Below are 27,067 nucleotides of genomic sequence, written 5' to 3' on the forward strand. Positions count from 1 at the left end.
GGAATGCCGTGCTTGATGCACCCCAGTATACAGTTGGCCTTCCTGTGTGACTGGGCACATGTTCATCTTGTTGTTGACCAAGACCCCCAGATCTCTTTAAGTGGGTCTGCTCTCCAGCACCTCATCTCCCAGTCTGTATGTATAGCCAGGGTTTCCTCTTCTCAGGTGCAGAATCTGGCACTTGCTTTTCTTAAACTTGATGTGGTTGGTGATTGCCCAGCTCTAATATATCTAGATCCTTCTTCAAGGCATCTCCACCCTTGTCAGAGTCAACAGCTCCTCCCAATTTAGTATCATTAGCAGACTTGCTCAAAACACCTTCTAATCCCATGTCCAGGTTTTTTTGTCAGCCACACTGGTCTTCTGCCTCACCTGCTTGACTTCTGACATTTTGGAATTGCCTGTTCTTGTGCTCTCAGGAGGTGGTACTTAAAAAGTGAGTAGCACCAATGGACCCCAATGCCTTCAAAATCAATTTCCCAGTGGACCTTACTAACTGGTTCCCAGGAAGTCTGAAATCTGTTCTCTCCATATCCAGTGTTGAGGTTTTGGTAGCAGATTTCCTTCTATCACGAAAGGTTTTAAATTCAGCCACTTCATGGTCACAGTGGCCAAGATGGCCATCAAGTGCTACTTCATCCACAAGACCTTCTCTGTTCACAAGCAATAGATCTAGGAGGTCACCTTTCCTTGCTGGCTCCCTTAGTACCTGTAACAGCAAGTTATCATCAAGATGTTTTAGGAACCTCTTGGACCTGTTTATATTAGCTATGTGGTGTTCCCAGTTAGCGTCTGGCAAGTTGAAGTCCCCCATAAGAACAAGAGCAGATGATCCAGAGGTCTGTCAGTTCCTTAAAGAATACTTCATCCTTGCTGTCATTCTGGATGGGTCATCTGTAGTAGATTCCCATAACAGCATCCTCTTTATTTTTTATTTGTTTGTCCCTTGCACAAAAATCCAAGTGTTGGATTTTTTTTTTTAGGTAAACACTGAAGCTTACCGTTTAGGAAATTATATTTTTGGGGGGAAAGTCAGAGTATTGGAGAGGAATAATTAGAGTATGTATTCAGAAGTTGACTTGCAGTTCTTTTAGCCCTAGCTCTCAGCACACATAGGAAACCATTTTTTCCCCTGATAGTTTTGTTTTGTTTTTTCTTCTTCTTTTCGCGTTTAGTGTCTTCTGCAGATTGCTCTGTATACTAATAGCAGCAATAATTCTCCCAGCCTAGTTTTCCAAACTCCGTTTCAGGAAGAGTTTTGAAACAAGTCTTTTGTTTGAGTGAAAGATCTTTTGGAACAAGAATACATTTTTCTCAGGACAGTATTTCCGAAAACTGCACCAGTACTTTAAAATGGAGTCTGCAGTACCTGCAAGCAGCTGTGATTTGTGTGAAATGTTCCTTGAGCAAGGGTAAGCCAACAGTGCAGCAATGCTCTCCTGGTCCTGTGCTCACTTGGAAGCTACTCTTGGAAGCATTAACAGCATCCCCAGTGAGATCCAGTAGGAAGGAATGAACGAACACTAGAGTTCAATATATGAAAGCTTCATAAAATAATTAAATTAATTAAATTCCATCTGGAAAACCAGTGTCACTTGCAGAGCATGTGCAAAATGCCACTGTGTATAGGGAGCTATGAGAAATGAAGTGCTCTGCAAGGCTATGCGCTAGGTATTTACTACAGAAGGCAGACTGGGAATGTAAGAGAGTTCTTTCTTGGTCTCTAGGGTTAACAGAGGAGCTCAAAGCAGGAAGTACCAGCTTTAATTTCTATAAAGCATAAATCTCTTGGTCATCTTCTCAGGTTCAAAATAAACTGTCATGTAATTTTCCTCTTACAGGGCAAATAAAGCAAAGGTAAAAGTCTTCTGAGGATCTCAGGCCTCAAGGTTTGTAAGGCTAATTAATCTGTGTTTTTTAGGGCCAGAAATAAATGAATGAACTGTATCTACAGTTTAAGCATTGCAGAAAGCCTGAAATATGTGGAATCCAGGGTATAGGATGCAAAATTAAAGGCTTGTGTTGACCTCTAGTGCTAGATTTGCAATATTGAGATTTATGGGCCTCATTCTGGTCTTATTTCTGATATTATTCTGATTTATAGTTAGGAAAATTTCCTTTAAATTTTTATACTTTCATTTTAGAATGAAAGAGTGCTTTCTCTTCACTTAACCTTCTATTTTTTAGAATCTTGCGCTGCCACTGTTACCTGTCTTGGGTAGCATCTTCTGACGTTAGTAGATTCTTTGAAACTTTCTAATATAAAACTTTCACGATTTTGACTCTGAAGATCTAAGGTAGCTACAAGGAGTATTATATATTCTGACCTGAAATATCTTTGTGGTGTTACATATTGAGACATTTGTTTCATCGAAGGCAGCATATCTGAACGGATGCTTTTCTTTTGCTGCATCTCCTAATTTGGCTGCGTGTACGGAGGACTTATTAGTTTCTGGTATTGAAGTGAATAACATAAGGAATAACATTTAATTAAAGAAAATATTTTTAGAAGAAATATTCCTTCATATAGCTTTAGCAGAATAATACATTCCTAAGTTTGCCTTTGTATCAAGTGCTAAAATGTTCTGATTTGATTTTCTAAGTACCATTCAGTTTATAATAGAGCTTGACTTTAAAACTACTTATGATTCCAAAGGTAAAACAATATGTGTATGCGGCATCCTACCACCTTTGCTTGGAACTAGGATGTCATCAGCACATTCTGATTTTCCAGCTGCAGTAGGATATTTATTCACATATTTGGACTTGTCCTGCTGTTTTTTAAGGAATCATATATGCATGATGTGAACAAAATGAATTGGGGAAAAAGCAATTTGATTAAATAAATGTTAAGGAGGGAGTCCCAGAGTGTTTTGCCCTCAATACATCATCTGTTGATGGACAAGGAGTATTCTAGCTACAAGGAGAAATTCCAAATTGCATAGGTCAGATGGAAGAAACAGAAGTATAATTTCATTTCTCATCGGAATCCAAATGAGTCATAGTTCTGAGCAGAAAACACAGATATTTGATATTTTCTTTCAATTTCTACACAACACTTCAAAAGAGTAAAGCCAGAAGTGTAGTCCGAAAAGCAGCTTAATACTGAAAAAGCATCCTGCTGTTTCCAGAAGCCCCTGCCCCAGGAGGGGGAAGAAGACCAGGGTGGAGTAGGTGGATGTGGCCTGAAGGAGGTCACAGCATATGGAGAGCCCCTGCAGGAGAAGGCCCTGGGCCAGAGCTGCAGCTTGTAGGGCACCCATGTATGCCTGGAAGATGAGCTCCGTGGTACAGACCCACATTGGACCAGATGTTGAGTGCAGTCTGTGGGAAGCCCACATAGAATCAGCTTGGGAAGGATGGCACCCTGTGGGAGGAACCCCACATTGGAGCAGGGGAAGAAAGAAGTTGTGGAGATGAAGCTTCAGTTACAGACTGAATACAGCCCAAATCCAGTTACCCCGTGCAAGAAGGCAAAAGAGGTTGAATGGTAGAGGAAGGTGTTTCCAGTTTGCTTTGAGTTCTCACTGCTCTAGTCTGTTATTATTGGGGAATAAATTACAGCCATCTATGCAGAGTCTGTTTTGTCCATGGTAATTGGTGAGTGGTTTCTCTTCATCCTTATGAGAAACGGTGAGCCTTTTTTTCTTTGCATTTTCTCTCTCTGTTCCTTTAAGGAGGGGGAGTGAAAGAATGGCATTGTGGTACTTAAGCTGCCCTTTGTTAAAGCACCACAATCCTCTGTACTCACCGGGATAAGTGGCAAGTGTTAAACAGGATAAAAAAATAGATAAAAATGTAACTCACTGTGTTTAGTAAATTCAGAAGTATTTTCCTGCATGCATGTGTCATCCGAAATCTGGGAAGAAAACTCTCTAACTGCAATGTGGTATTAGAAAGCAGCTCTCCTTTATTCCTCACTGGGCAACCTGACAAGCAAGCACGCCCTCTCAGAATTCAGGTTCTATATGTGAACAGTTAAGACATACATATACAGTATATTGTCATACATATTCATTCTTTTTCAAGGACTCATAAATATACGCTAATGTCCCTTTGGGCATGCTCAGTAGTATGTAGGGTGGTCTAGATACCCACTAGCCTATCTAGCCCACCTGCTTCTTCCCCTTTTTTCACCATCAGCTTCAACACTGAATCCTTTGACCCACTTCTGTCCACTTTTCCCCAGTTTGAAGGATTTCCATTGCAATGTCTTTGCACATTTTGAGACAAAAGATGAAAGTATTCTACTGTGACTCCAGTGCTTCTTGTGAGGTAAAATCATTAAGACAAAAGAGAAGAGTATTCTATTATGTTCACAGTGCAGAATTATTGAGGAAAACAAGACTATTCACCCACTAAAGCGGAAATAGAAAGTTTTTAGAACTCTAAGTTATGGATTCCTTTTACTAAACTAATATACTGGTTTGTAAACTAATATACTAATCCTTGTTGCTAAGCAAACCAACCTATATCACATGAGAGCAAGCTAATTTTCAATGTCATGGATACTTCCTCTCCAGATTTGTTAACTTTGCTTTCTCTCCACAGTGGACAGTTGAAGTATGGGTTTAGTCAGATTTTAACCCCTATGCCTGCACATAGAAGCATGCTGAGTACTTCAGCTTTTGTTGATACAATGAAAGACTATAAATATGCTATACTTAAAAGAACCATATAATTTAAGCCAAATAATCCCATAGAATAATACCACCTTGTTGTTTGTTACCAGTTTGTGGTAAAATAGCCCAGGCTGAATGGATATGATTTACCTTACTTTGGAGTAGACTTACAGAGAACTAAGGTAAGGCAGGAGAGTCACTAAAGCAGTTAATTACCTGTTCACATTAGTGCAGCAAGAGGAGGTGTAATTAATAGTACAAAGCGATGCAGGCTGCCATGAGGATGAAGAAATAATTGTGAATGAAGGATAACTAGAACAGTAATTTTTCACCAGTTAAATATGACCAGTCTTCAACTGTCAGCCAGTAGAATGAGCTCTATTCCCTGTGACTCAGTTCTTAACCTAAGGAGTATGTTAAGAAAATAAAAATTAATTGCCCAGTGATGGAACAAGCTGGCAGATCAGGGCTGAATAGCCCTCAATGAGATTAAACCAATTTGAGGTAAAGTTTAGATCTCTTCACTTCCTTGTTAGTCTGTTGGTCAACAGGAGTTTGGATCGTAGCCACTACCCATTCTGAGTAAGGAAATAACGATACTTTGCTTGTGCATCATTGTTGAACATGAGGTATTTTTTTTCCAAGAACAAGGATTTTTTTTTGCTGCAGTACTTCTTTCCAAATACATTTGAGAAAGATGGAGAAGCTAAAGATATCACAGATAAAAGTCAGGTTTTTTTTCTGCTTCAGCCCTTTGAATCAGCGTTCCTATTGACTTAGGAATCTAAAAATTGGAACATAATCGGTGTTTAATATATAGAAGTTGGAATGGTTATTTGTCTTAATTTTGTAAGTCATGTAGGTTTGTTTTCAGGTGTTATACAGCTCTGATAAATGATGAATTGCTGCAACTCTGTGTAGATGAGGAGGTTCAATTTAGTTTGAACATTTTGAAGTAGATTATGTTTATAACAAGCTGTAAACTTGTAACCTTGCTGTGCAGGAGTCAGCGTGCAGCAGGAGCAATTGTGGAAGGAGATGTGAGTGAACTCACCAGCACACCTTTTTGCATGGAAAAGTTGTGGTACTTCCTGCCCAGAAAGGACAAATTCCTCATTGTAGGGCTCTGAATGGAATCAAAGTAGGAATTCAGCAAAATAACAAATAGGAGTGAGAAGTTTATCCCTTATATGCTAATACCCTTGATGAAATGTAAAAGGGACTGGAGGCATAAGGCAAGTTTTCATGTTCAGCCATCAGCTGAAGGGACCTAACATTACCTATTTCATGAAATAAATTACTCTGTTAGCACTGTCTGGCAAATAGTGATAGGATCAAAGGGAATAATTATAAACTAAAAGACAGGGAAATTTTTCACTTGGAGCGTGCTGAGGTGCTGGAACAGGTTGCCCAGAAAAGTTGTGGTTGCCTCACCCCTGGAGATGTTCAAGGCCAAGTTGGGTGGGGACCTAGGCAACCTGGTCTAGTACCTGATTTAATACAATCGTAGAATTGTTTTGAGTTAGAAGGTACCTCTAAAGGTCATCTATTCCAACTCCACTGCAGCAAACAGCATGTACATCTGCAGCTAGACCAAGTTTCTCAGAGTCTGATCCAGCCTGACCTTGAACATCTCCAGAAATTGGGCATACACAACCTCTCTTGGCAAGCTGTTCCAGTGCTTCACAACCTTTGTCATAAAAGAGATTTTTTCTTATATCCTGTAACAATTGAAAGGTCAAGACAATTGAAAGGTGTCACAAAAAGAGGTGTTACAAGGGAAGGGAAAAAGACTGCCCACCCATCTTAAAGGATCTAGGTTTGCAGGGGAAACTCCACAGCAGGGGGATCTCCAGAAAGAGATCCTTCCACAGTGGCAGTCAGCCCTTAAATGAGGTCTAAGAGAGGTGGAGTCAGGCTCTACCCCTTCCAGTACCACGGGTGAATTGCCTTCACCTGTGCTCCCAGGGCTGACCAGGTCTTTTCCCCAGGTGCTCAATCACTGGTTCAGGCCGTGATTCAAACAGTTCTTGTACAATCATGTACAATCTAAATCTCCTTTCTTTTAATTTGAAACTATTCCCTCTTGTCCTATGACAACAGTCTCTTCTAAAGAGCATGCCCCTTCTTTCCTGTAGCCCCCCTTTAGATATTGAAAGTCCACATTCAGGACTTCCCAGAGCCTCTTATTCTTCAGACTGAGCAGCCCCAGCTCTCTCGGTCTGTCCTCATAGGGGAGGCATTCTATCCCTTGGATCATTTTTGTAGCTCTCCTCTGGATGTGCTCCATCAAGTCTGCAGCGGAATTGCCAGGTCACAGCCTGATAGGGATATGTGCATTCACCTCCCTTTTGTCATAATCTGGTGGCACATGACTTGGCAAATTGGAACAAACTGTATACTGTCAAAATGTACCACTACATAGATGACCTGATGTTAACATCTAACTCAATCGAGGCATTAGAGAAGGCAGTACCATCACTAACTATTTATTACAGGAAAAAGGATGGGCTATAAACCCACAAGGACCAGGGCTATCAGTTAAATTCCTGGGTGTTGTCTGGTCGAGTAAGACTAAGGTCTTACCCAGCACAATTATAGATAAGATCCAAGTGTTCCTGGTTCCCACGAAACCAAAGCAGTTGCAGTTCTTCATTAGGATACTGGTGATCCTTTATACACCACTTAGCACAACTGTTAAAACCTCTACATTGATTAACAAAAAGAGGCCAAGTATGAGATTGGGGTAGAACAGAACAAGAGGCCTTCCAGCAAGCAAAAAAATAGCTGTTAAGCAGGCCCAGGAGCTGGGTATATTCGATCCAACCCTTCCAGCTGAACTAGATGTGCATGTAACTCAAGAAGGTTTTGGCTGGGGGCTGTGGCAGTACCAGAGTTCCGTTTGAATTGCAGTTGGGTTCTGGTCACAGGTTTGGCATGGAGCAGAAGAAAGATACAGCATGGTTGAAAAGCAGTTACTGGCTACCTATTCTGCACTGCAGGCGGTAGAACCAATAACTCAGACTCAGACTGCAGAGATTATTGTTAAAACAACTTTGCCAGTCCAGGGGTGGGTAAAGTATCTAACCCAAATTCCTAAGACAGAGGTGGCCCAGTCACAAACAGTGGCACGCTGGGTCGCCAACCTTAGTCAGAGAAGCTGACTGTTATCATCTCCGTTGAAGGAAGAATTCCAGAAGATACTCGGCCCAGTAACATATCACAGTGAGACACCTGAGGAAATAATGGTTACTTGCCCAGAAGAGAGTCCTGTACATGAGGGGAAATATCCTATTCCAGAAGACACTTGGTACACGGATGGATCCAGCAAAGGGAACCCAAGTAGGTGGTGACCTGTCACATACCAACCCTTGACTGAAACGATATGGTTCGAAGAGGGGGATGGACAAAGTAGCCAGTGGCTGAGCTATGAGCTGTGTGGATGGTGATAACTCAAGAGCTAGGCGACAGCGCATTGCACATTTGCATGGATAGTTGGGTAGTCTACCGAGGGCTTATGCTCTGGATAGCACAGTGGGCCACTCAGGATTGGACAATCCTGGGGCAAAGATATGTGGATTGATATATGGAACGTGGTTAGGTGCAGGACTGTACAAGCATACCACATCTCTGGACATCAACCCTTGCAGTCACTAGGCAATGATGAACCTGACACACTGGCTTGAGTTCAATGGCTAGGCAGTACATCAGCAGACAACATAGCCCACTGGCTACATCAGAAACTACGGCACACAGGACAGAAGACCATGTAGGCAGCAGCTAAAGCATGGGGGCTGCCCATACAGGTACTGGATATTGTCCAGGCATGTCAGGACTGTGACGCTTGCTCATGAATGAGACCAAGACCTCTGCCAGAAACTACGGCCCATCTCACTAGAGGACACAACCCATTACAGAGATGGCAGATTGATTCTATAGGTCCCCTTCCTCAATCTGAGGGGGCCAGGTACACCGTAACCTGTGTTGATACAGCGAGTGGACTGATGCAAGCCTATCCTTTAGCAAAGGCAAACCAAGCCTATACCATTGAAGTCTGACTAAGTTGATGGTATCATACGGGACTCCTGAAGTCATTGAGAGTGACCAAGGTACACATTTCGCAGGTGCAACTCTGCAGAAGTGGGCCGAAGACAACAACGTTGAACGGCGGTTTCACCTGCCCTATAATCCAACGGGAGCAGGCCTAACAGAAAGATATAATGTGATCCTGAACACTGCTCTGAAGGCAGATCCACAGTCCTTGCAGGGGTGGACCAAGAGGCTTTATGAAAGAGAGACTGTGAGACTTGAATGAGAGACAAAGGGATGGCAGACCCAGTGCTTTTAGAATGTTGGAGACAACTTCGGCCTTCCCGCTTAGGATACAAATTACAGGCAAGAACACCTCGCTCAAGCCACAGGTTGGCACCATGAATAATCTGCTCCCTGCCTCTGAGGACAGGAAAACAGAAGGTAAAATGGCCCCGGAAGGTGCAAGTAGGACCAGAATGGTGTGGTCTTCTTGCACCTTGGGGGAGATTGTTAGAGTTTGGGGGATCAGTAAACCCTCCAGTAGTCAGTGCATGGCCAGCGGAGGTAGTAGTTGACACACCAATTTTTATTGCAAAGAGGACATTAATCATGCCCATGTGGCAAATTAGAACCCCCCCCTTTGGTACCTGATACAGTGATCCAGCCACAGATATCATCCCAAAGGGTGTGGTATCGAAAACCAGGACATACCCCGATACAGGCAGAGGTGTTGACTTGAGACAGAAACATGGCCTGTATCTTACCATGAAGGGCAGACCTACCCCTCCTCATACCTATTACACATCTGTATTACTCCTCCTGAAGTTATCAAGTTCACAGGACACCCAGTAGGAGCAACAGCACTCCAGGATGCTCCACTGTCCATGGGAAACACTGTGACACCCTGGGGTGGACTGCTGAACTTTGGCGAACTGGCGAGCGTGAACCTGGACTGCTACTGGTCCTTGAAGAGGATATGCCTCGAGAAGGAACATCAAGTACTGGACCAACAGATCCGCAAAAAAGACTGCCGTTAATTGCCTTTACTGCCTTAACATTTCACATTGCATGGGGTATTGTACATGCATCGTCATGTACATTGTATTCTGAACCACCAAAAATGCAGGAGCTCACCCCCTACCTGCCCTGGTCACTGGTTCATGCTGTGAAGGGGTGGAGTGCAGTGGAATTACCAGGTCACAACCTGAACCGGTACGTGAGCACCTGAGTGCCTGGAGCGGAGGGGGGAACCTAGATCCACCCTTCCTTCCTCCGCCTCATCTTGGTGCCCCTGGCCGTGTTTCCAGGAGTGCACTCTAAGTGCACGTGTGGGCTCACCCCCCCTCCCCCAGCCCTTCTTTCTTCCTTCCTGTTTCTTCTCTGTGCAGCACGCCAGGGTTCGAACCAGGGAAGGCTGCACTCCTCAGCTCACCCGATCCTCCAAACTGTTGCCAGGAGGGGTGAATTAATTCCTTTTTCTTTAATATCTTTTCTATAGCACCTGGATCTTAAATAAATGCTCAGTCATTGCCTTTGTTGGCTTTACAAAGTCCATGCCTCTCCTTTACTGAGGACTCCACATCTGGATGCATTTCACCACTTGAGGACTCAACAGTGCAGAGAAGCGGAGCAGGATCACCTCCCTTGACCTACTGTCCACACTTCTTCTAATGCAGCCTAGGATACAGTTGGCTTTCTGGGCTGCAAGGGCAGGTTGCTGGCTCATATCCAGCTTGCCATCCACCAGTACCCTCAAGTCCTTTTCAGCTTGTATTGATAGTGGAGGCTGCCATGATTCACATCCAAGACCTTGCACTTGGCTTTGTTGAACCTCATGAGGTTCTCCTGGACCTGCTGCTCGAGCCTGTCTAGGTGTCTCTGAATGACATGCCATCCCTCAGGCATGTTGATCGCACAACACTCCTTGGTGTCATCGAAAGACTTGATGAGGGTGCACTCGATCTCGCTGTCAATGTCAATGATGATGATATTAAAAAGCATTGGTCCCAGTCCTGACCCCTGACGGACACTCATCACTGATCTCCATCTGGGCATTGAGCCACTGACCATCATTCTCCGAGTATGATCTCTCAACCAGTTCCTCATCCACTGAAGAGGCCACCTGTCAAATCCATATCTTTCCTATTTGGAGAGAAGGATTTTAAAGGGGACCATGTCAAAGGCCTAACTAAAGTCCAGATAAATGACATCAGTGGCTCTTCCCTTGTCCATTGATGCGGTTAGACGATCATAGAAGGCCACTAGGTTGGTCAGGCAGGACTTCCCTTGCTGGTTGTCTCCCTCTCTTCCACGTGCCTTAGCATAGCTTCCAGGAGGACATGTTCCATGATCTTCCCCGACACAGAAATGAGGTTGACAAGTTTATAGTTCCCTGAGCTGTCCTTTCTACCCTTCTTGAAAGTGAATGTGACACTGCCTTTTTTCCAGTCACCAGGGAGTTTACCTGACTGTCATGACTTTTCAAATATCATTGAGGGTGGTTGGCAGCCCTGCCCAGTGCATGAGAGTTGGAACGAGATGATCTTTAAGGTCCCATCCAACCCAGTGATGATTCCAGTTTGAAGTACATTCTTGCTGATTTGATACCAAATGACTGCATTAAAAGAAGAGTGTCCAGCAGGGAGAGGGAGGTGGTGGTCCCCCTCTACTCAGCTCTTGTGAGGCCCCATCTGGAGTACTGCATCCAGACCTGGGGGCCCCAGTACAAGAAAGACGCAGAGCTCTTGGGCCGAGTTCAGAGGAGGGCGACCAAGATGATCAGAGGGCTGGAGCACCTCTCCTATGAGGAAAGGTTGAGGGAACTGGGGTTGTTTACCTTGAAGAGGAGAAGGCTCCAGGGAGACCTCATTATGGCCTTCCAATACTTGAAGGGAGTGTATAAACAGGCAGGGGAGCGATTGTTCACGAGGGTGAATAGCAATAGGACAAGGGGGAATGGTTTTAAACTGAGACAGGGGAGATGTAGGTTAGATATTAGAAGGAAGTTTTTCACACAGAGGGTGGTGACGCACTGGAACAGGTTGCCCAAGGAGGTTGTGGATGCCCCATCCCTGGAGGCATTCAAGGCCAGACTGGACGTGGCTCTGGGCAGCCTGGTCTAGTGGTTGGCAACCCTGCACTTAGCAGGGGGGTTGAAACTCGATGATCTCTGAGGTCCTTTTCAACCCAGGCCATTCTATGATTCTATGATTCATTCTATGATTCGCATAACTGGAATACCACCACTGAGGGCTATAAGCTTTTTAGAAGGGATAGGCAAGGTAGGAGGGATGGGGGAGTTGCCCTCTGTGTTAAAAAGTGGATAGACTGCAAGGAGCTGCCTCTGAGAAACAGAAACAGGCTGAGAGTCTGTGGGTTAAAATTAGGGATGAGACCAACAAAAGACAGCTGGTGGTAAGGGTTTACTACACCTGATCAAGGGCAGCCTGTTGATGAAGTCTTCTTGCTTCAGCTGAAAAAGGTATCATGCTTGCAGGCACTCTTCTAATGGGGGATTTCAACCATCCGGATATCTGCTTGGAAAAGGACACAGTGAGCTGCAAGCGATCCAGGAGACTCCTGGAGTCCATCGACAGTACCTTTCTGGTTCAGGTATTGGACGTTCTGACCAGCGATGAAGTGTTTCTGGGCCTTGTGCTCACCATTGTGGAGGAGACGGTTAAGTTTGGGGCAGCCTGGGCTGCAGCAACCATGTTCTGGTTGAGTTCATGATCTCAAGGAATGTGAGCCTGGCAAAGAGTGGAGTCAGAGCACTGAACTTCAGGAGAGCGAACTTCAGGCTGTTTAAGAAATTATTGGAAGAGGTCTCCTGGGAAACTGTCCTTAGGGACAAAGGAACAGAACAGAGATGGCAGCACTTTAAGAACGTGTTTCTGAGAGCACAAGACCTTTCCACCCCCTAGAATAAGAAACTGGACAGAGGAGGTAGGAAACCAGCATGGGTGAGCAGGGACCTGCTGGTAAAGCTGAGGGAAAAGAAGGAAAAGTGTAAGCAGTGGAAGCGGACATGGGTGGCCTGGGAGGAATACAGGATAGGCAGGGATGGAATCAGGAAAGCCAAGGCATGGATGGAATTAAGCTTGACAAAGAATGTAAAAAACAACAAGGAAGGTTTCTTTAGGTACATTGGTCACAAGAGACCGGCTAAGGAGAGTGTACTCCCTCTGATAAATGAAAAAGGAAAACTGGCCTCCTCAGAAGTGGAGAATGCTGAGGTATTTAATGTGTTCTTTGCATCAGTCTTTCTGCCAGTCAGGCTTCCCAAGTGTCTTGTGTCCCTGAACTTTGAAGTGGGGTCGAGGGTCCAGTGTAAGAGCAGTGCAATTCTTAGATCACCTCATGAGGCTGAATGTGTACAGGTCTTTGGGGCTGGACAATATGCATCCCAGGTTCCCAAAGGAGCTGGCTGATGTGCTTGCCAAGCCACTCTCCATCATATTTGAAAAGTTGTGGCTGATAGGTGAAGTCCCCAGTGACAGGAAAAAGGAAAACATCACTCCCATTTTTAAGAAAGAGAGAAAGGAAGAACTGGGAAACTACAGGCCTGTGACTCTCACCTCTGTGCCTGGAAAGATCATGAAACAAATCCTCCTGAAAGAGGTGCATAGGCACATACAATATGAAGAGGTGATCCGAGATAGCCAACACAGCTTCACCAAGGGCAGATCGTCCCTCACCAATGATGGCCTTCTATGATGAAGTGATGGCATCGGTGGACCAAGGAAGAGCAATTGGTGTCATCTCTAAATTGGAGAGATACAGATTTGAAGGGTGGACTGTTCAGTGGATGAAGAATTGGCTGGATGGTCGTAGCCAGAGGATTGATGTCAATGGCTCTACATCCAGGTGGAGGCCGATCGCGGGCAGTGTCCCCCAAGAGGTCCATCTTGGGACTCTTCAACATATTTATCAACAGCTTAGGCTGTGGAATTGAGTGTACCCTCAGCAAGTTTGCTGATGACACTAAGCTGAGTGGTGCAGTCAATACAATAGAAGGAAGGGATGCCATCCAGGGGTACCTGGACAGGCTTGAAAAGTGGGCCCATAAGAATCTAGTGAGGTTCAATAAGGCCAAATGAAAAGTGTTGCGCTTGGGTTGGGGCAATCCTAGATATGAGTACAGACTGAGAAATGAACTTCTTAAGTGCAGTTCTGCAGAGAAGGATGTGGGGGTCCTGATGGATGAAATGCTGGACATGAGCCAGCAGTGTGCTCTTGCAACCCAGAAGGCCAGTGGTATTCTGGGCTTCATTAAAAGACAGGTGGCAGCAGGGAGAGGGAGGTTATTGTACCCCTCTACTCTGCCCTTGTGAGGCCCCAGCTGGAGGACTGTGTCCAGACCTGGAGCCCCCAGTACAAGAATAATGCAGAGCTGTTGGAGTGGGTCTGGAGGAGGGCCACAAAGATGATCAGAGGGCTGGAGCACCTCTCCTATGCAGACAGGTTGAGGAAGTTGGGATTGTTTAGCTTGGAGTAGGACTTTCCAGGGAGACATCGTTGCGATCCTCCAATACTTGAAAGGAGATTACAAGCAGGAGGGGGACTGACTTTTTATGCAGATAGTGATAGGACAAGAGAGAATGGGTTTAAACTGAAAGAGGTGGGGTTTAGCGTAGATGTTAGGAAGAAATTCTTTACTCAGAGAGTGGTGAGGCACTGGAACAGGCTGCCCAGAGAAGTTGTGGGTGCCCCATTCCTGGAGCATTCAAGGACAGGCTTGATGGGTTCCTGGGCAGTCTCATCTAGTGATTGGCTACCCTGCCCACAGCAAGGGAGTTGGAACTACATGATCTTTGAGGTCCCTTCCAACCCAAGCCATTCTATGATATGATTCTGTGCTTTGTATCTGGAAGCATTTGTCGGTACCCAGGAAAGTCTGTACTGGGACTCCTGAAAAATGGAGTATATGTTGTGTCCGTACAGTAGTCTTGACTGTTATATAAGTTCTGGATTCTTTTGATCATTATAGGTAGGAATTTCTTCCATCTGTCCACTAAGACCAGTTAAAATAGTTTGATACATTCTGGGCAGCCTTACAACTTATCTGACTGTACAAGGTTATGTTTAGTCATTCAAAAGCAACATAGAATATGGAACTCTTTTAAACCTGTGGGAGTAATTCTAAAATGTGGGATCATTCTAGCTATGTAACTACAGCTGATGTTTTTTGGCCAACATCTGCAAATTAGTCTTTCATACTTTGATTTTACAGCTCATATCTGTGACCACTTTGTGTGTGCTGTGCTAATGCATGTAGCCACAGCAAAATGTTATTTGATAACCAAGTAAATGGAGTTTGTACAGAGACTTGTTATGATTGAATACATCAGAATATGGAACAGAATGTCTGAAAACTTTATTTTTGTGGGATTTTCAGATATATATATTTTTTAAGCATAGAATTCTCAGCCTAATGTAACTAAAATAGGTGGAATTCATATTGCTACAGCTTGGTAGGGACTAGAAATGAAGGGGAACACTTACTGTTGATTTGTTCTTCAAAAAAAAAGTGTGGCATTGCTGTAGAAATTTCTCAAAGTGTCTGTTCATAGGTGTGAATGACTAAGTAAAAAATGTTGCTAATGATAAAGCTGTAGCTGATGACATTTCTTAATTCTGAATTGACTTTCAATATGAATACTGCTTTATGCCCCTGAATAACTTGGATTGTCCTGCTGGCTCATCTTACTCTCTTTTGTACTCCATTCCTCAGACTCCAAAAGGCTACAGCACCTGTGTATACCTAATATCTAATTTCTGTAATTAATTGTGATTATTTTCTATGACACAAAAAGTGTACAGCGAGCTGGGTTTATAAGGGCTAGTGTCTGTGTTAGCTAAAAAGCTGTTCATTCTGGGAAAATGCAGTCCAGGAAAACAATATTTTTACTGCTGAAATCCACTGTGTGTTAGGGGTTGGAAATAAAGGTTTCCTATTTGACTGCCCAGAGCAGCCTCCACTGGTAGGCTCTGCTGTTGTCACTAGGAGTAACTTTCAAAAATGAGCATCAGCAAAACATGCAGCTCCACTCCACTGGAACTAAGTGTACTGCAGGTACATTCCAGCTTCTGAGAGCAAAGCTAAATGTGGATGGCTTTTTGTTTTGTTTTTTTTTCCCACCTATGTAGCTTTATAAAGCAGTTATGAAACCAGTTATTTCATGAGTATCCTTAAACAGAATTGCTGAAGGCACAATAGGAAACATTTATGTTAACAACTACAACTGAAAAAAAACATTATTAATTGGTTTACATATTTGTTTTTCAACAACAGGTTCAAAGGATGATGATGCAACAGTGGGAAGGAACAGAAAATTAAGTGTTGGACAGTATGACAATGATTTCCCTGGGCAGCCACTATATAGCAGATGTGGATGGATGAAGTCTCTTGTTGCTGACCAGGCTGTAAATCCAGAATCACTAATCCCTGTGGGGGAGACCAAAGAGGTAAACAACTAAAAGTTTTGCAAGGAACATTTATTGAAATGAATGGCCAACAGGGAGTCCTATGTTTATGTTCACTGTCTAAAGTCAATGTGAAGCAACTTGCCAGTTACATGGTGGCAATAAGAGTTATCTTAGAAACGCAATTCAATGTTTAAGGTTGACCGTCTCTTGTCCTCTGTTATTTGCTTGCATGATTTTAATGTTTCAAGAGTTCTCTGCTGGAACAGTGGATATAAAACCTTCTGTAATCTGATGAAAAATGTCCCATTATGTTATAGGACTAAGTTAAAATTTTAACACTGTTTTTGTATTTTTTTGCCCTTTGTAGATGTCTGTGGCATCTTACCAAGATGAAATATATGGAGGAATCTTCTCCCTAGCCAGAGAAGGAAATGAAGATGTCCCATCCGCACAGGCTTTTTCACTGCCAACAGAGACACCATATGGTAAGGAAGTGCCGGCTTCTATTTCTCCTTTGTTTTAATAGCACAATTAACATTTTACCTATTACTGAAGAGAAATTGTATTTCTCCTCCTGTCCTAGTGAAAACACCTCCACAGTACCATCAGCGGATTTCCTCCAGCCGAATGGTCAGCAGCCCATCTGAGCTGTACAAAACCAGTCCTGGTAAGAGTCACATACTACTTAAATAATTTGAAACAGAACCGTGTATGAAGGCAAAGAACATAATAGTGATTATTCCTTTATGTTAGGAAAATTCTGTATCCAATACGCTTGCTCAATTGTCTTTATCCCCAGAAGAGGCAGAGGAGAGTCCTCAGCTTTCGTTATTCAAACAAAGGGAGAGTCTGCTGGGGCATACCCCTGTGGGATCTCTCAGAGTACTGGGGGACACACCCCCTCTTTTATCCTTGTACCCCGACGCTAGTGAGCCCTTCCCCCTTTCTGCATTTGCAGATGTTCTCAGGGTTCACATTCTTCTTTATTTGCCTATTAGTTCATCCCCTCTTCATTTCCTTTGTTTATACATACTTCATAATATGGATTCAGAGTTTGCTGTTTTGCCCAACTGTGTTTGTATCCTGTAAAGTCTATCACTCTTCGTTCTGCCCAGCAAACAAGATTTACTTGCAGGTGCTAAGCTAGCATCTCCTGCCATATACCTTCAAGATAAGTTTGTTTAACCAGATCCTTGTGAGTAAAACTCTTCTTCTCAGCTTTTCCTTTATCTTGTTTTGCAGGGACCTCCTATCCTTCCTTTGTTCTTCCCAAGTTTTATTTTGCAAGGACACCTTCTCCTTGTTTTTCCTTCAATTCCCCCTTTTTACTTTTTTGTAATTTAATTGTTCTTGCAAACTTGTAGCTATAATATAATTTCTTATTAATCATGATTCAGTGGAATGAACCTGGGTGTATGTTATCTGCATTAGGGAAGTTTTTACACACCTGATAATCATTATTGCAACTATTACTATCGTCAGGAAAACAGTCACACTTTGGGCAAGACTTGCAAGCCAGAGGTCAGGGATGAAACTCTGAGGTTTTGTAAAATGTTATTTATCCATGAGTTCTCAGCAATTTCCCTCAGTTCCTTTATTCCTACTGCTATCTCAGTGATCCAGTCCACTTGTTTATTGAGTTTCTCTGTTACATTGGGAATATGCTTACAGCAGTGTTCTTTATCTAATTTAAGATACCCACATAATCCTTCTTCTTCAACCAGGAAGAGATCCAAGGCTAATCTAGTTTGAAAAAGTATTTCACTATTATCCTGGACCTGTTTATTAATTGTCAGAAGACCTTGCCTATTGCATTTGCAAGGCTTTCAACTTGCCAAGTGAGTTTGGACACTAGTATTCTATTCTCAGAAGCCTTTATTCCTGGTGCAAAGAAAGGTTGAAATCCCTGTCCTACTCTTATTTTAGTGAATGTTCCTTGCCATTTTTTGTAATCCTCTGATGATTTTATTTTCCACCAAAATGTCATGGACAGGGAGCTTTTCTTCCAAAGTGGGCAAAGAGTTAAAGCTCCAGTAGTAAACAGGTGGTTCAGTGAATTTATATACTGTATATCAAGGTGATGGAAGAGTAAAGGATTTACACTGGATTGACCCTCCAAGATTTCCTCCCATTTAATCAAGCCTTTCTACAACTACAACCAGCAGCCATTGCCTGCCATATACCAGTCAGATTTCTGACCCATTCCTCTCTGAAACTGGTACAAATATATTTTACCTTACAGTTCCATTTGTTGGCTACTGTCCCTTTCTTTATATGGGTAAAATTTTCCTTTTAATGAGGATTGATATTATTCGTGTCTTGAGGTTCTCATTTCCATTCAAAACACCATGGGACTTCCCCTTATGATCCCGTTTATCTCTTAATGATCCAATCCATTACGTGTAGGATGGATTTTGTCTGGCCTTATTGTAATGTCTATTAATACACTAAAGCTTTTTGGAGTTAAAATTCCCCATTGGATAGAATCTTTACTTGACTTTGGTATCGGTAATCAGGTAGTAATGCTAGTGAGATTTTGTAATTTCCCAAATCCTTGCATTAATGTTAGGACCAAATTATTTTCTAACCCCATAACTCCTGAAATGCAAAGTAATACTATTAGAATTTTGGTCCTCATATTACTATCACAAAAAAAAAACCCAGCAAAATTATAGTTAACAGATGTACTAGTAGTCCTTGTGGAAACAAATTTCTGTCAAAGTCCATATTACTTATCCACTTTCTTTACCCAATCAATGATAGTCCTGGTATACTAAAATTGGATGGGTTCAATCATATCTGTGTCCATATCTGTAGACTCCAAGCAGCATACTACTTCAGTAACACCCAGTGGCCTCCGTGTTACCTCTTTTCCCACTATCCTCATCAGCTTCCCTAAAGGCTAGGGGCTTGGGATCACTACTTGGCCAATTCTGGATCAGTGTTAATCGTAGACCTCTGCTCTCTTCCAACTTTGAGGTCCAGCTTTCTTGGCCTGTGCAGGTTTAACACAAGTATGGTGGATCCATCAGTGTTCCACGGTTTTTACTGCAGTCTCTGTAGTAAGCAGCACCAGAAAGAATCCATTCCACCTGTGATGATTCTTTCCAGTCTATCACCAGGATGCAGTCTCCAGGTTGGATATTATACACAGCAAAGTCCAAAGGTAAAGCTTGTGCTAGTTGAGCCTCCTGTCAAAAAGATTTTACAGGAGACAGTATCTTGCCTACATATTGCCTTAGATAAATAGCACATATTTCTGTTTCCCCTCTTGGGTGGGGGTTACTTGTATATGGCATTCCAAACAGTAACTCATAGGGAGATAATCCATTATGCCCCCTAGGTCTTGCCCTGTTTTGGGCCAGAGCCCATGGTAACAATCTAACCCACGGCAAATGGGTCTCTATTACCAATTTCAAGAGGTTTTTCTTTATTTCCCCATTCATTCATTCATTCCACCTTCCCTTAACTTTGGGGATGCCAAGGAGTATGTAAGTCTGATCATACTAAGCAGTCATTACCCCCTGTAATGCCTTTTAAAAATGACTTCTTCTGTCAGAGTCTATTGCCTCCACCATCCCATATCTGGGAATGAATTGTTCTAGGGATAATCTTGTAATGGAACCAGAGGTTGCTGAAGCCACTGGAAATGCTTCAGGCCATCCAGTAAGTGGACACACTATTATTAGAAGGTATTTCAGCCACCTTGCCCTGGGCATCTCAGGAAAAGCTACCTGACACTGCTGGAAGGGTCGCCCTGCCCACAGTCAGCCTCTTTTTGCTATTTGCTTTGCTTGTTTATTATTTACTTTAGCCCTCATTGGTGAATGCTTTTGTTTACAAGTTTAACAATCCTATTATCTTTTAGTGCCATTTGGCTTACACTCCTTAAAAAAAATAGTCAAAATGCTTTGACTGTTGTGGTTTAACCTGGCAAGAGGCCCAGCACCACACAGCTGACTGCCTACTCACCCCTCCTTCGCAGTGCTATGGGGGAGAGAACTGGGAGAGAAAGAGAAAAAAAAAAAACTCGAGTTGAGAGAAAACCATTCACCAAGATAGAATAAATGAAGAAAAAATAAATGACCAATGCCCAGCTATAGGCCCCAAAGAACAGAGGGGAAAGATGAACTCCTACCCCCTTCAAAATTCCTTCTGCATGATGCCATAGAGTATGGAACATCCTTTTGGCCAGTTTAAGTCAGCTGCCCTAATTCTGTTCCTTGCCAACTCCTTGGGCCCTTTGCTGAAAATGGCCTTGGCTTAGCAGACAGCTATAGACCTCGGTGTGTTATCAGCATTGTTTTTCTCCTAGAACCAATACATAGCACCATACCAGACACTCTGAAGAAAACAATTCAATCCCAACTAACGCCAAGACAGGCTCTTAAATCAGAACAAAATACAGAAATTTTATGATCAAACAGATGGCTGGATAAGCCTATACACTGCTTTCTTTAGAAACAAGTTTTGGTTTAACAAAGCAGACCGGGACCATTTTCCTGCAATTTCAAGGGATCACCACTCTCAAGTGTCTTGTTCTTCTTTCTATAAACTTATTTATGTCTGACCCCAAATACAAAAAGCACCAAATAAAATGAGTTTATTATCTGGAGGACCTGCGCCACCAAGCAGTCTGTCTGCTTCAGCCTGGCCATCCCCATCCACCAGCCGCATTGCAACTGCGGACTCAGTTGGAAATGACACCACCCACTCCCCCACTGCTGTCTGAGGGGCATGTCACTTGCACTGGCCAGAGCTGCAGCCTTAGCCTGTGGGCATTCCTTTTATTAATGCCCAAACTCTTTACAACTGGCATAATGATCTACAAAATGCAGTCTTCCAATGGGAGGGTCCCTTCACTCTTTTTCCCCATCCCATTGTCCCTTTCTTCGGTGTTTCAATATAGATCCTAAAGGAGATTTCTTCAGAAATTCCCCTCTTCCAACAAAAGTGTGTCGCCCATTATAGAATAACATAATAGTGGCACAAAGTACAAAAACAACATTCTATTTCCCATTTTCATACTTAATCATTTGAAAGAAGAGTCCATCCTTTTGTTTTCCTGTGGCACCAATTGCTTACAGAAAATTTGTTCACAGGTCCTTTCAACTATTTGAAATGCAACTTTCCTCACTTCTGACGGGCAGGTAACAAAATACAGGGTGTACTTTAACCGCTTTGGGGGACTCTCGTTCCATTACCAGAATCCTTACCCCTACCCTGAGCAACTTTTGCCATGTCTGAGGGCAGGTAACCAAAACACATGAGGACTCTAACCTCCTGGTGTCATCTGAAATCCAGAAAGAAGTCTCTAAATCCAGTGTGGTGTTAGAAAGCGGCATTCCTTTATTCCTCACGATGCATACCAGGCAACTTGACAAGCAAGTGAGCCCTCTCAGAGTTCGTAACTGTTCATTTGAACAGTTAAGACATGCATATGCTGCACATAAGCATACATATTCATTCTTTTTCAAGGACTCATAAATATATGCTAATGTCCCTTTGGCATGCTCTGTGGTGTCTAGGGTGGTTGAGTGCCCACCTGCTTATTCCTGTTTTTTTGCCATCAGCTTTGTCACTGAAGCCTTTGACCCTCTTCCATCCACTTCTCCCCAGTTTGGAAGATTTCCATTGCTTATTAGGCCATAGCGAGCCACTTTTTAAAAACAATATATGCGGAACTCAAGGAAATGTCCTTGCATGTTTTGAGACAAAAGATAAAAGTATTCTATTGTGACTCCAGTACTTCTCATGAGGCAAAATCATTGAGGCAAAAGATAAAAGTATTCTATTATGTTAGGAAAACAAGACTATTTACCCACTAAAGCTGAAATGGAAAGTTTTTAGAGCTGTAAGTTATGGATTCCTTTTGCTAAATGAGTATATTGGTTCTTAAACTAATGTACTAATCCCTATTGCTAAATAAACCAACGTGTAACACCAGGGTAACCAAAATAAAAAGAATGCCTTGATACTCACTAGCCAGTGGTCTTCACTCTGGGGCTCTTCAGTATGGGGATCGGGGTCCTCCTGAGAATACCTCTGTGCTGGCTGAGGTTCTATGAGCCTGGGAACTGTCAGGGCATAAGAGCTTTGTCCCCTCTGGGTCGCCAAATTGATACTGTAAGATGGTTGGTCAGGAAACACTCTAAGACTCAAGTTAGAGTGTTAGAAAGTAGACATTGTTTAATAGCAGCTCTGGATGCATGGGGGTAATCCTCCTATCATGCAAAGCTTACGCAAAAGATCTTCAGTTTATATGCATAACTTGTGTTACATATGCAGATGTTTCTCAGTTGTGTTACATATGCAAGTTTCCCAGCAGTATGTTTCATATTCAGTGACCAATTCCAAACAGGACCTCCTATTTCCTTGGTACAAAGACTCAGCAGAACATCCATATATCCATGGTACAGAGATGCAGCTCTTTCTGTTACCTAAACAAATTGCAGGGCAGGGGTATTCATCAATGAATACTAGCAAGCTTAATAATATTGTTACAGCTTGTATCAATACAGCTACCAAACTCACAGCATTTTTTTCTTCAATTTCCCTTTGTTTGATCCTTCCTTACCTGACACCATCTACAGTTCATCACCTTTGCCATCTTATCTGAGTCCTTTTTTTTTTTTGCAGCTCCTGTCATTCTTTTCAGATTGCAAACTGAAATCTCTCTCCCTCTTCCTTGTTACCGCTGCTGCTTAATCCCTAATTCGTGGCTAGAAGGGAGCATTGTGTTTTGTATGTTAAATAAGTCAAGGAATCAGAAAGGAACAGAAACAGGTGTTCCTGTAGTTAAGACTATTGTACTGCAAGTGTAACAAAAATGATTCTAACATAATGCAATTTGCAAATTATTCTGACAGTCCTAATTTTTAGTACTTTCTTTTGTTTTTTGTTTTGGGAATAAAGTTTTAAGTTGGGAAACATACTGACTTCTACAGAGATTTTCAACACATTGAATTTGGAGTCACAGAGTCTATCATCTTAATTTCTGTCGTTCAGATATTGTCACTTTTTATCAGTTCAGATCGCAATCCTTGAACATGAAATTGTGTTGCTGCATTTTAGTTCTTCTGCCTGTCTGCTTTCCAAGGTAGTGATGAGGATGCTGTAACATCTGGTTACCAGTTCTCTCATATTGCCTTTATGTGTATCAGTGTCTAATTTTCTTGCAGAGAGTAGCTTCCAGTGTAGTTAGTGCTTATGGTTAGACTGATAGACTAGAAGAGTTTTGTTTTAGAAAAATACAAAAGTGTATGATGGAAAAGAGTAATATATGTGTTTGTATACTCTATTCAAGAATTTGAATGACATCCAGTCCTTAGGAATATCAAACAGCATAATTATCTGGTCTTTTGTAAGTTATTTTTGCTATAAACTGTGTATCAGATTTCTTGAATGCATCTAATTCTTAATGAACTGAAGGGCGCTGTCTTCATTGAAGCCTGTCAGAACATTGTATAAAATGGTACTCTTTTAGCCCTAGAATTTTCTTTTCTGGTGAAAGCACCGTGTTAGGAAGAGTCAGTTCAGTGCTGTTAAGTATCTCTCTCCTTTTTGTCACCTGTGTCCTGTTCTTTCTCCTCATTAATTTCTTTAAGACATCCTGCCTGCATCAGCTAGAGGTAACAGAATTTCTTTTCAGAGCTGTGTTCTCTTTCAGAAGTGAGTGAGTTTAGTCTTTTTTAGTCTATATTCAGGAATGCAGTTCTTTCTTGTAAGTGCTGCTGTTGCAGTGGGTTGCTTGCTGTAGTTGTTCAGTTGTCTGTTTCCTTCCTTTACATAGCTTGCAAGTAATGCAGCGCTTGTGTTTATTCTGAAATATCTTTTGAAAGATACTTTGTTTCTTGAGAAACTCGAACAGTCTACAAATTGACTTGCTTTATAATGCCCAGACACAGCTCTGGTAACACAACAGCCGTTGTATATCTCATGGAAGAATCCTACACTTCAGTGAAGGAACAAAAGCACTATTTGTAGACCATTTTAAAGCTTATAAAGGCTCTCTTGTCTTAGACAGGATACAGCTAATTGAAGTTCCTTTGTATATAGGAGCAACAAACAAAACCATAGCAAGCTGCATGCCAGAGTACTGAACTCTGGCTAACCATCCCTTCCATGTTCAGAGTCTTACTGCCTTCCACCCCTCAGACTGAAAATGAGAAGCTGTCTCTTTCTTAGCCTTGGCCGAAGCTTAAACAGAGCTTTGCAGAAAATCTGCAAGGCACCACCTTGCAGCAGAAGTCATGGATCCATAGAACAAAGGAGGATTATCTATAATTCTTTGCCCATATACTCACAAAAAGCAGATATGACATCATGTTTCTCCATATTCTCTAAACAGCCTAAATATGTTTGCATTGCCAGAGCAGTACATATGGTGGAATGATAGCACTGTTGAAAGTCTTCAAGTTTGTGTAAGGCTCTGCCTTTTCATGCCTGTCATGGAACTTAGTGCAGATACTGTACTCAAAGCTGGTACTACACATATGAACTGCATCTTTTCTAAAAGTTGACAGAACTTATTTTCTCTTATTTTCTTATTTTCTCCTCATTCTGTCACAGAGTTCTTCAAGACCGGAAACTGATGTATTTCCATTGTTTTTCTAACACAGATCATATTTTTGTCTAACAGACACAATGATATTCTAAATTCTACCCTGCTGACTAACATAGGCTTATTCTGTTACATCACCCAGTAGAGTGATGATTATTCATGAACCTTTTGGAAGGTAAAACAGCAGCCTAATAGCTATCCTTGTTACTGTAGAAATCTTAGGTTGATTGTAATTTTATACTGTTATTCCACTATTGTCATTCCTTCCTGTCAGTGAGTTGCAAGGGAAATGAAACATGCTCTTTAATTATTTGATAAAAAAAAGTTAAGAGTTGTGCATTGAAAACTGTTGCTGAGTGTTACCAGGATTAACAGCACAAGGAGTAAGATTGATACTAATTTGTGAGAGGGAAAAATCACAGTTTCATGATGTGCAAAAACTTTCTCCACAATATAAAAAGTTTTAGTGTAATATTTATTCAATCTATCTTCCTTTCCTCTGTTTCACTGTTTAAATCAGGTACACTGTCAGAAAAAATGAAGTCCACACAAAGATAGGCATGGAACCTTTTCATACATGTGTTTCTTTGTTTGGAACATCAGTGCATCTGCTTCAGTGGATGCCTTTGTGTAAGATCAGTCTTCCTGCACACAGAGGTGCATTTTGGTTTTCGTTTCTGTTTCTTTTCTTTGTTTTCCTCTTTTTTTTCCCCTATTTATTTATTTACTGTTGATCTTCTTTACAAACAATAAAAATTAAAAGTACAGACAAAAAATTAATGATGCTTACTGCAAGGTAGAGAGACAAGCTCTGCAGTGTTTTTCATTGTGCTGCAAATGACTTGGACATGTTCACCTCATGGTTAACTAAACTGCTTATCTCATCTGCACAATATTTTTTTATAATGAAATGGCTAATGTTTCTTAGATACTGTAGAGTCTATCATTTACTAATACATTTACTACCATTTTACCATTTACTATTGGCTGACCATGAGCCAGCAGTGTGCCCAGGTGGCCAAGAAGGCCAACGGCATCCTGGCTTGTATCAGAAATAGTGTTGCCAGGAGGAGTAGGGAAGTCATTGTCCCTTTGTACTCAGCCCTGGTGAGGCCGCACCTCAAGTACTGTGTCCAGTTTTGGGCCCCTCACTGCAAGAAAGACATTGAGGCCCTGGAGCATGTTCAGAGGAGGGCGACGAAGCTGGTGAGGGGTCTGGAGCACAGGCCTTTATGAGGAGCGGCTGAGGGAGCTGGGATTGTTCAGTCTGGAGAAGAGGAGGCTCTCTATAACTACCTGAAGGGAAGTTGTAGTGAGCTGGGAGTCAGCCTCTTCTCTCTTGTAACTAGTGACAGGACGAGGGGAAATGGCCTTAAGCTGCGCCAGGGGAGATTTAGGCTGGTCATTAGGAAATTCTGCTTTTCTGAAAGAGTGGTCAGGCACTGGAACGGGCTGCCCAGGGAGGTGGTTGAGTCACCGTCCCTGGAGGTGTTCAAGAAACATTTAGATATAGCTAATATAGTTGAGAGACATGGTTTAGTGGGGTTATTGGTGGTAGGTGGATGGTTGGACTGGATGATCTTGTAGGTCTTTCCAACCTAGCTAATTCTATGATTCTATGAAAGTATTACTACTTTATTATAACTATTATCTGAGAAAAAAAATGCTCAGTTGAAAGAGTTCAGAGGAGGGCGACCAAGATGATCAGAGGGCTGGAGCACCTCTCCTATGCGGAAAGGTTGAGGGAACTGGGCTTGTTTAGCTTGGAGAAGAGAAGGCTCCGGGGAGACCTCATTATGGCCTTCCAATACTTGAAGGGAGCACATAAACAGGAGGGGGATCGATTGTTTGTGAGGGTAGATAGCGATAGGACAAGGGGGAATGGTTTTAAGCTGAGACAGGGGTCTCAGCTTAAGTTGGTAGATATTAGAAGGAAGTTTTTCACACAGAGGGTGGTGACGCACTGGAACAGGTTGCCCAAGGAGGTTGTGGACGCCCTGTCCCTGGAGGCATTCAAGCCCAGACTGGACGTGGCTCTGGGCAGCCTGGTCTAGTGGTTGGCGACCCTGCACTTGGCAGGGGAGTTGAGACTCGATGACCTTTGAGGTCCTTTTCAACCCAGGCCATTCTATGATTCTATGATTCTATGTGGGTTGGTCAAAGTAATGTTGTATATCTGATGACCACCTGAGCTTCCCCAGGAATGCAACCTTCTGTGGGCTAAATGCAGATGGACCTATTGAGAGCTGCATCTGTAAGAAAACACATCTTCAGTGTAACAGGCATCTCATCTCTGCATGTGAACCTGTAGACAGATGCCTCCCAACTATACAACAGGTTGAGATGACTCTGCTACAAAACAGGAGAGGCTAATGCATTCCCTTCAGGCATGGGATCTACAATCAAAGGCTTAACTACATTT

At 42.5% G+C, this 27,067-nt stretch overlaps 1 protein-coding gene across 36 annotated transcripts in view; it reads left to right on the top strand.

Moving 5' to 3' along the window:
* The window catches only part of TNS3 (tensin 3), a 290,201-nt gene that overhangs the window by 204,314 nt on the left and 58,820 nt on the right, over positions 1-27,067 (top strand). For all 36 annotated transcript variants that reach the window (XR_002433899.1, XM_021382346.1, XM_021382352.1 and 33 more), the window contains 3 exons: positions 15,949-16,121; positions 16,450-16,567; positions 16,666-16,749. Coding sequence is in view for 35 of the 36 variants with exons in the window: in XM_021382346.1 (XP_021238021.1) it covers positions 15,949-16,121; positions 16,450-16,567; positions 16,666-16,749 (375 nt within the window). In the remaining variant the exon portion in view is untranslated. The remainder of the gene's footprint in view (positions 1-15,948; positions 16,122-16,449; positions 16,568-16,665; positions 16,750-27,067) is intronic.

This window comes from Numida meleagris, unplaced genomic scaffold, assembly GCF_002078875.1.
Source record: "Numida meleagris isolate 19003 breed g44 Domestic line unplaced genomic scaffold, NumMel1.0 unplaced_Scaffold218, whole genome shotgun sequence".
Classification (NCBI taxonomy): domain Eukaryota; kingdom Metazoa; phylum Chordata; class Aves; order Galliformes; family Numididae; genus Numida; species Numida meleagris.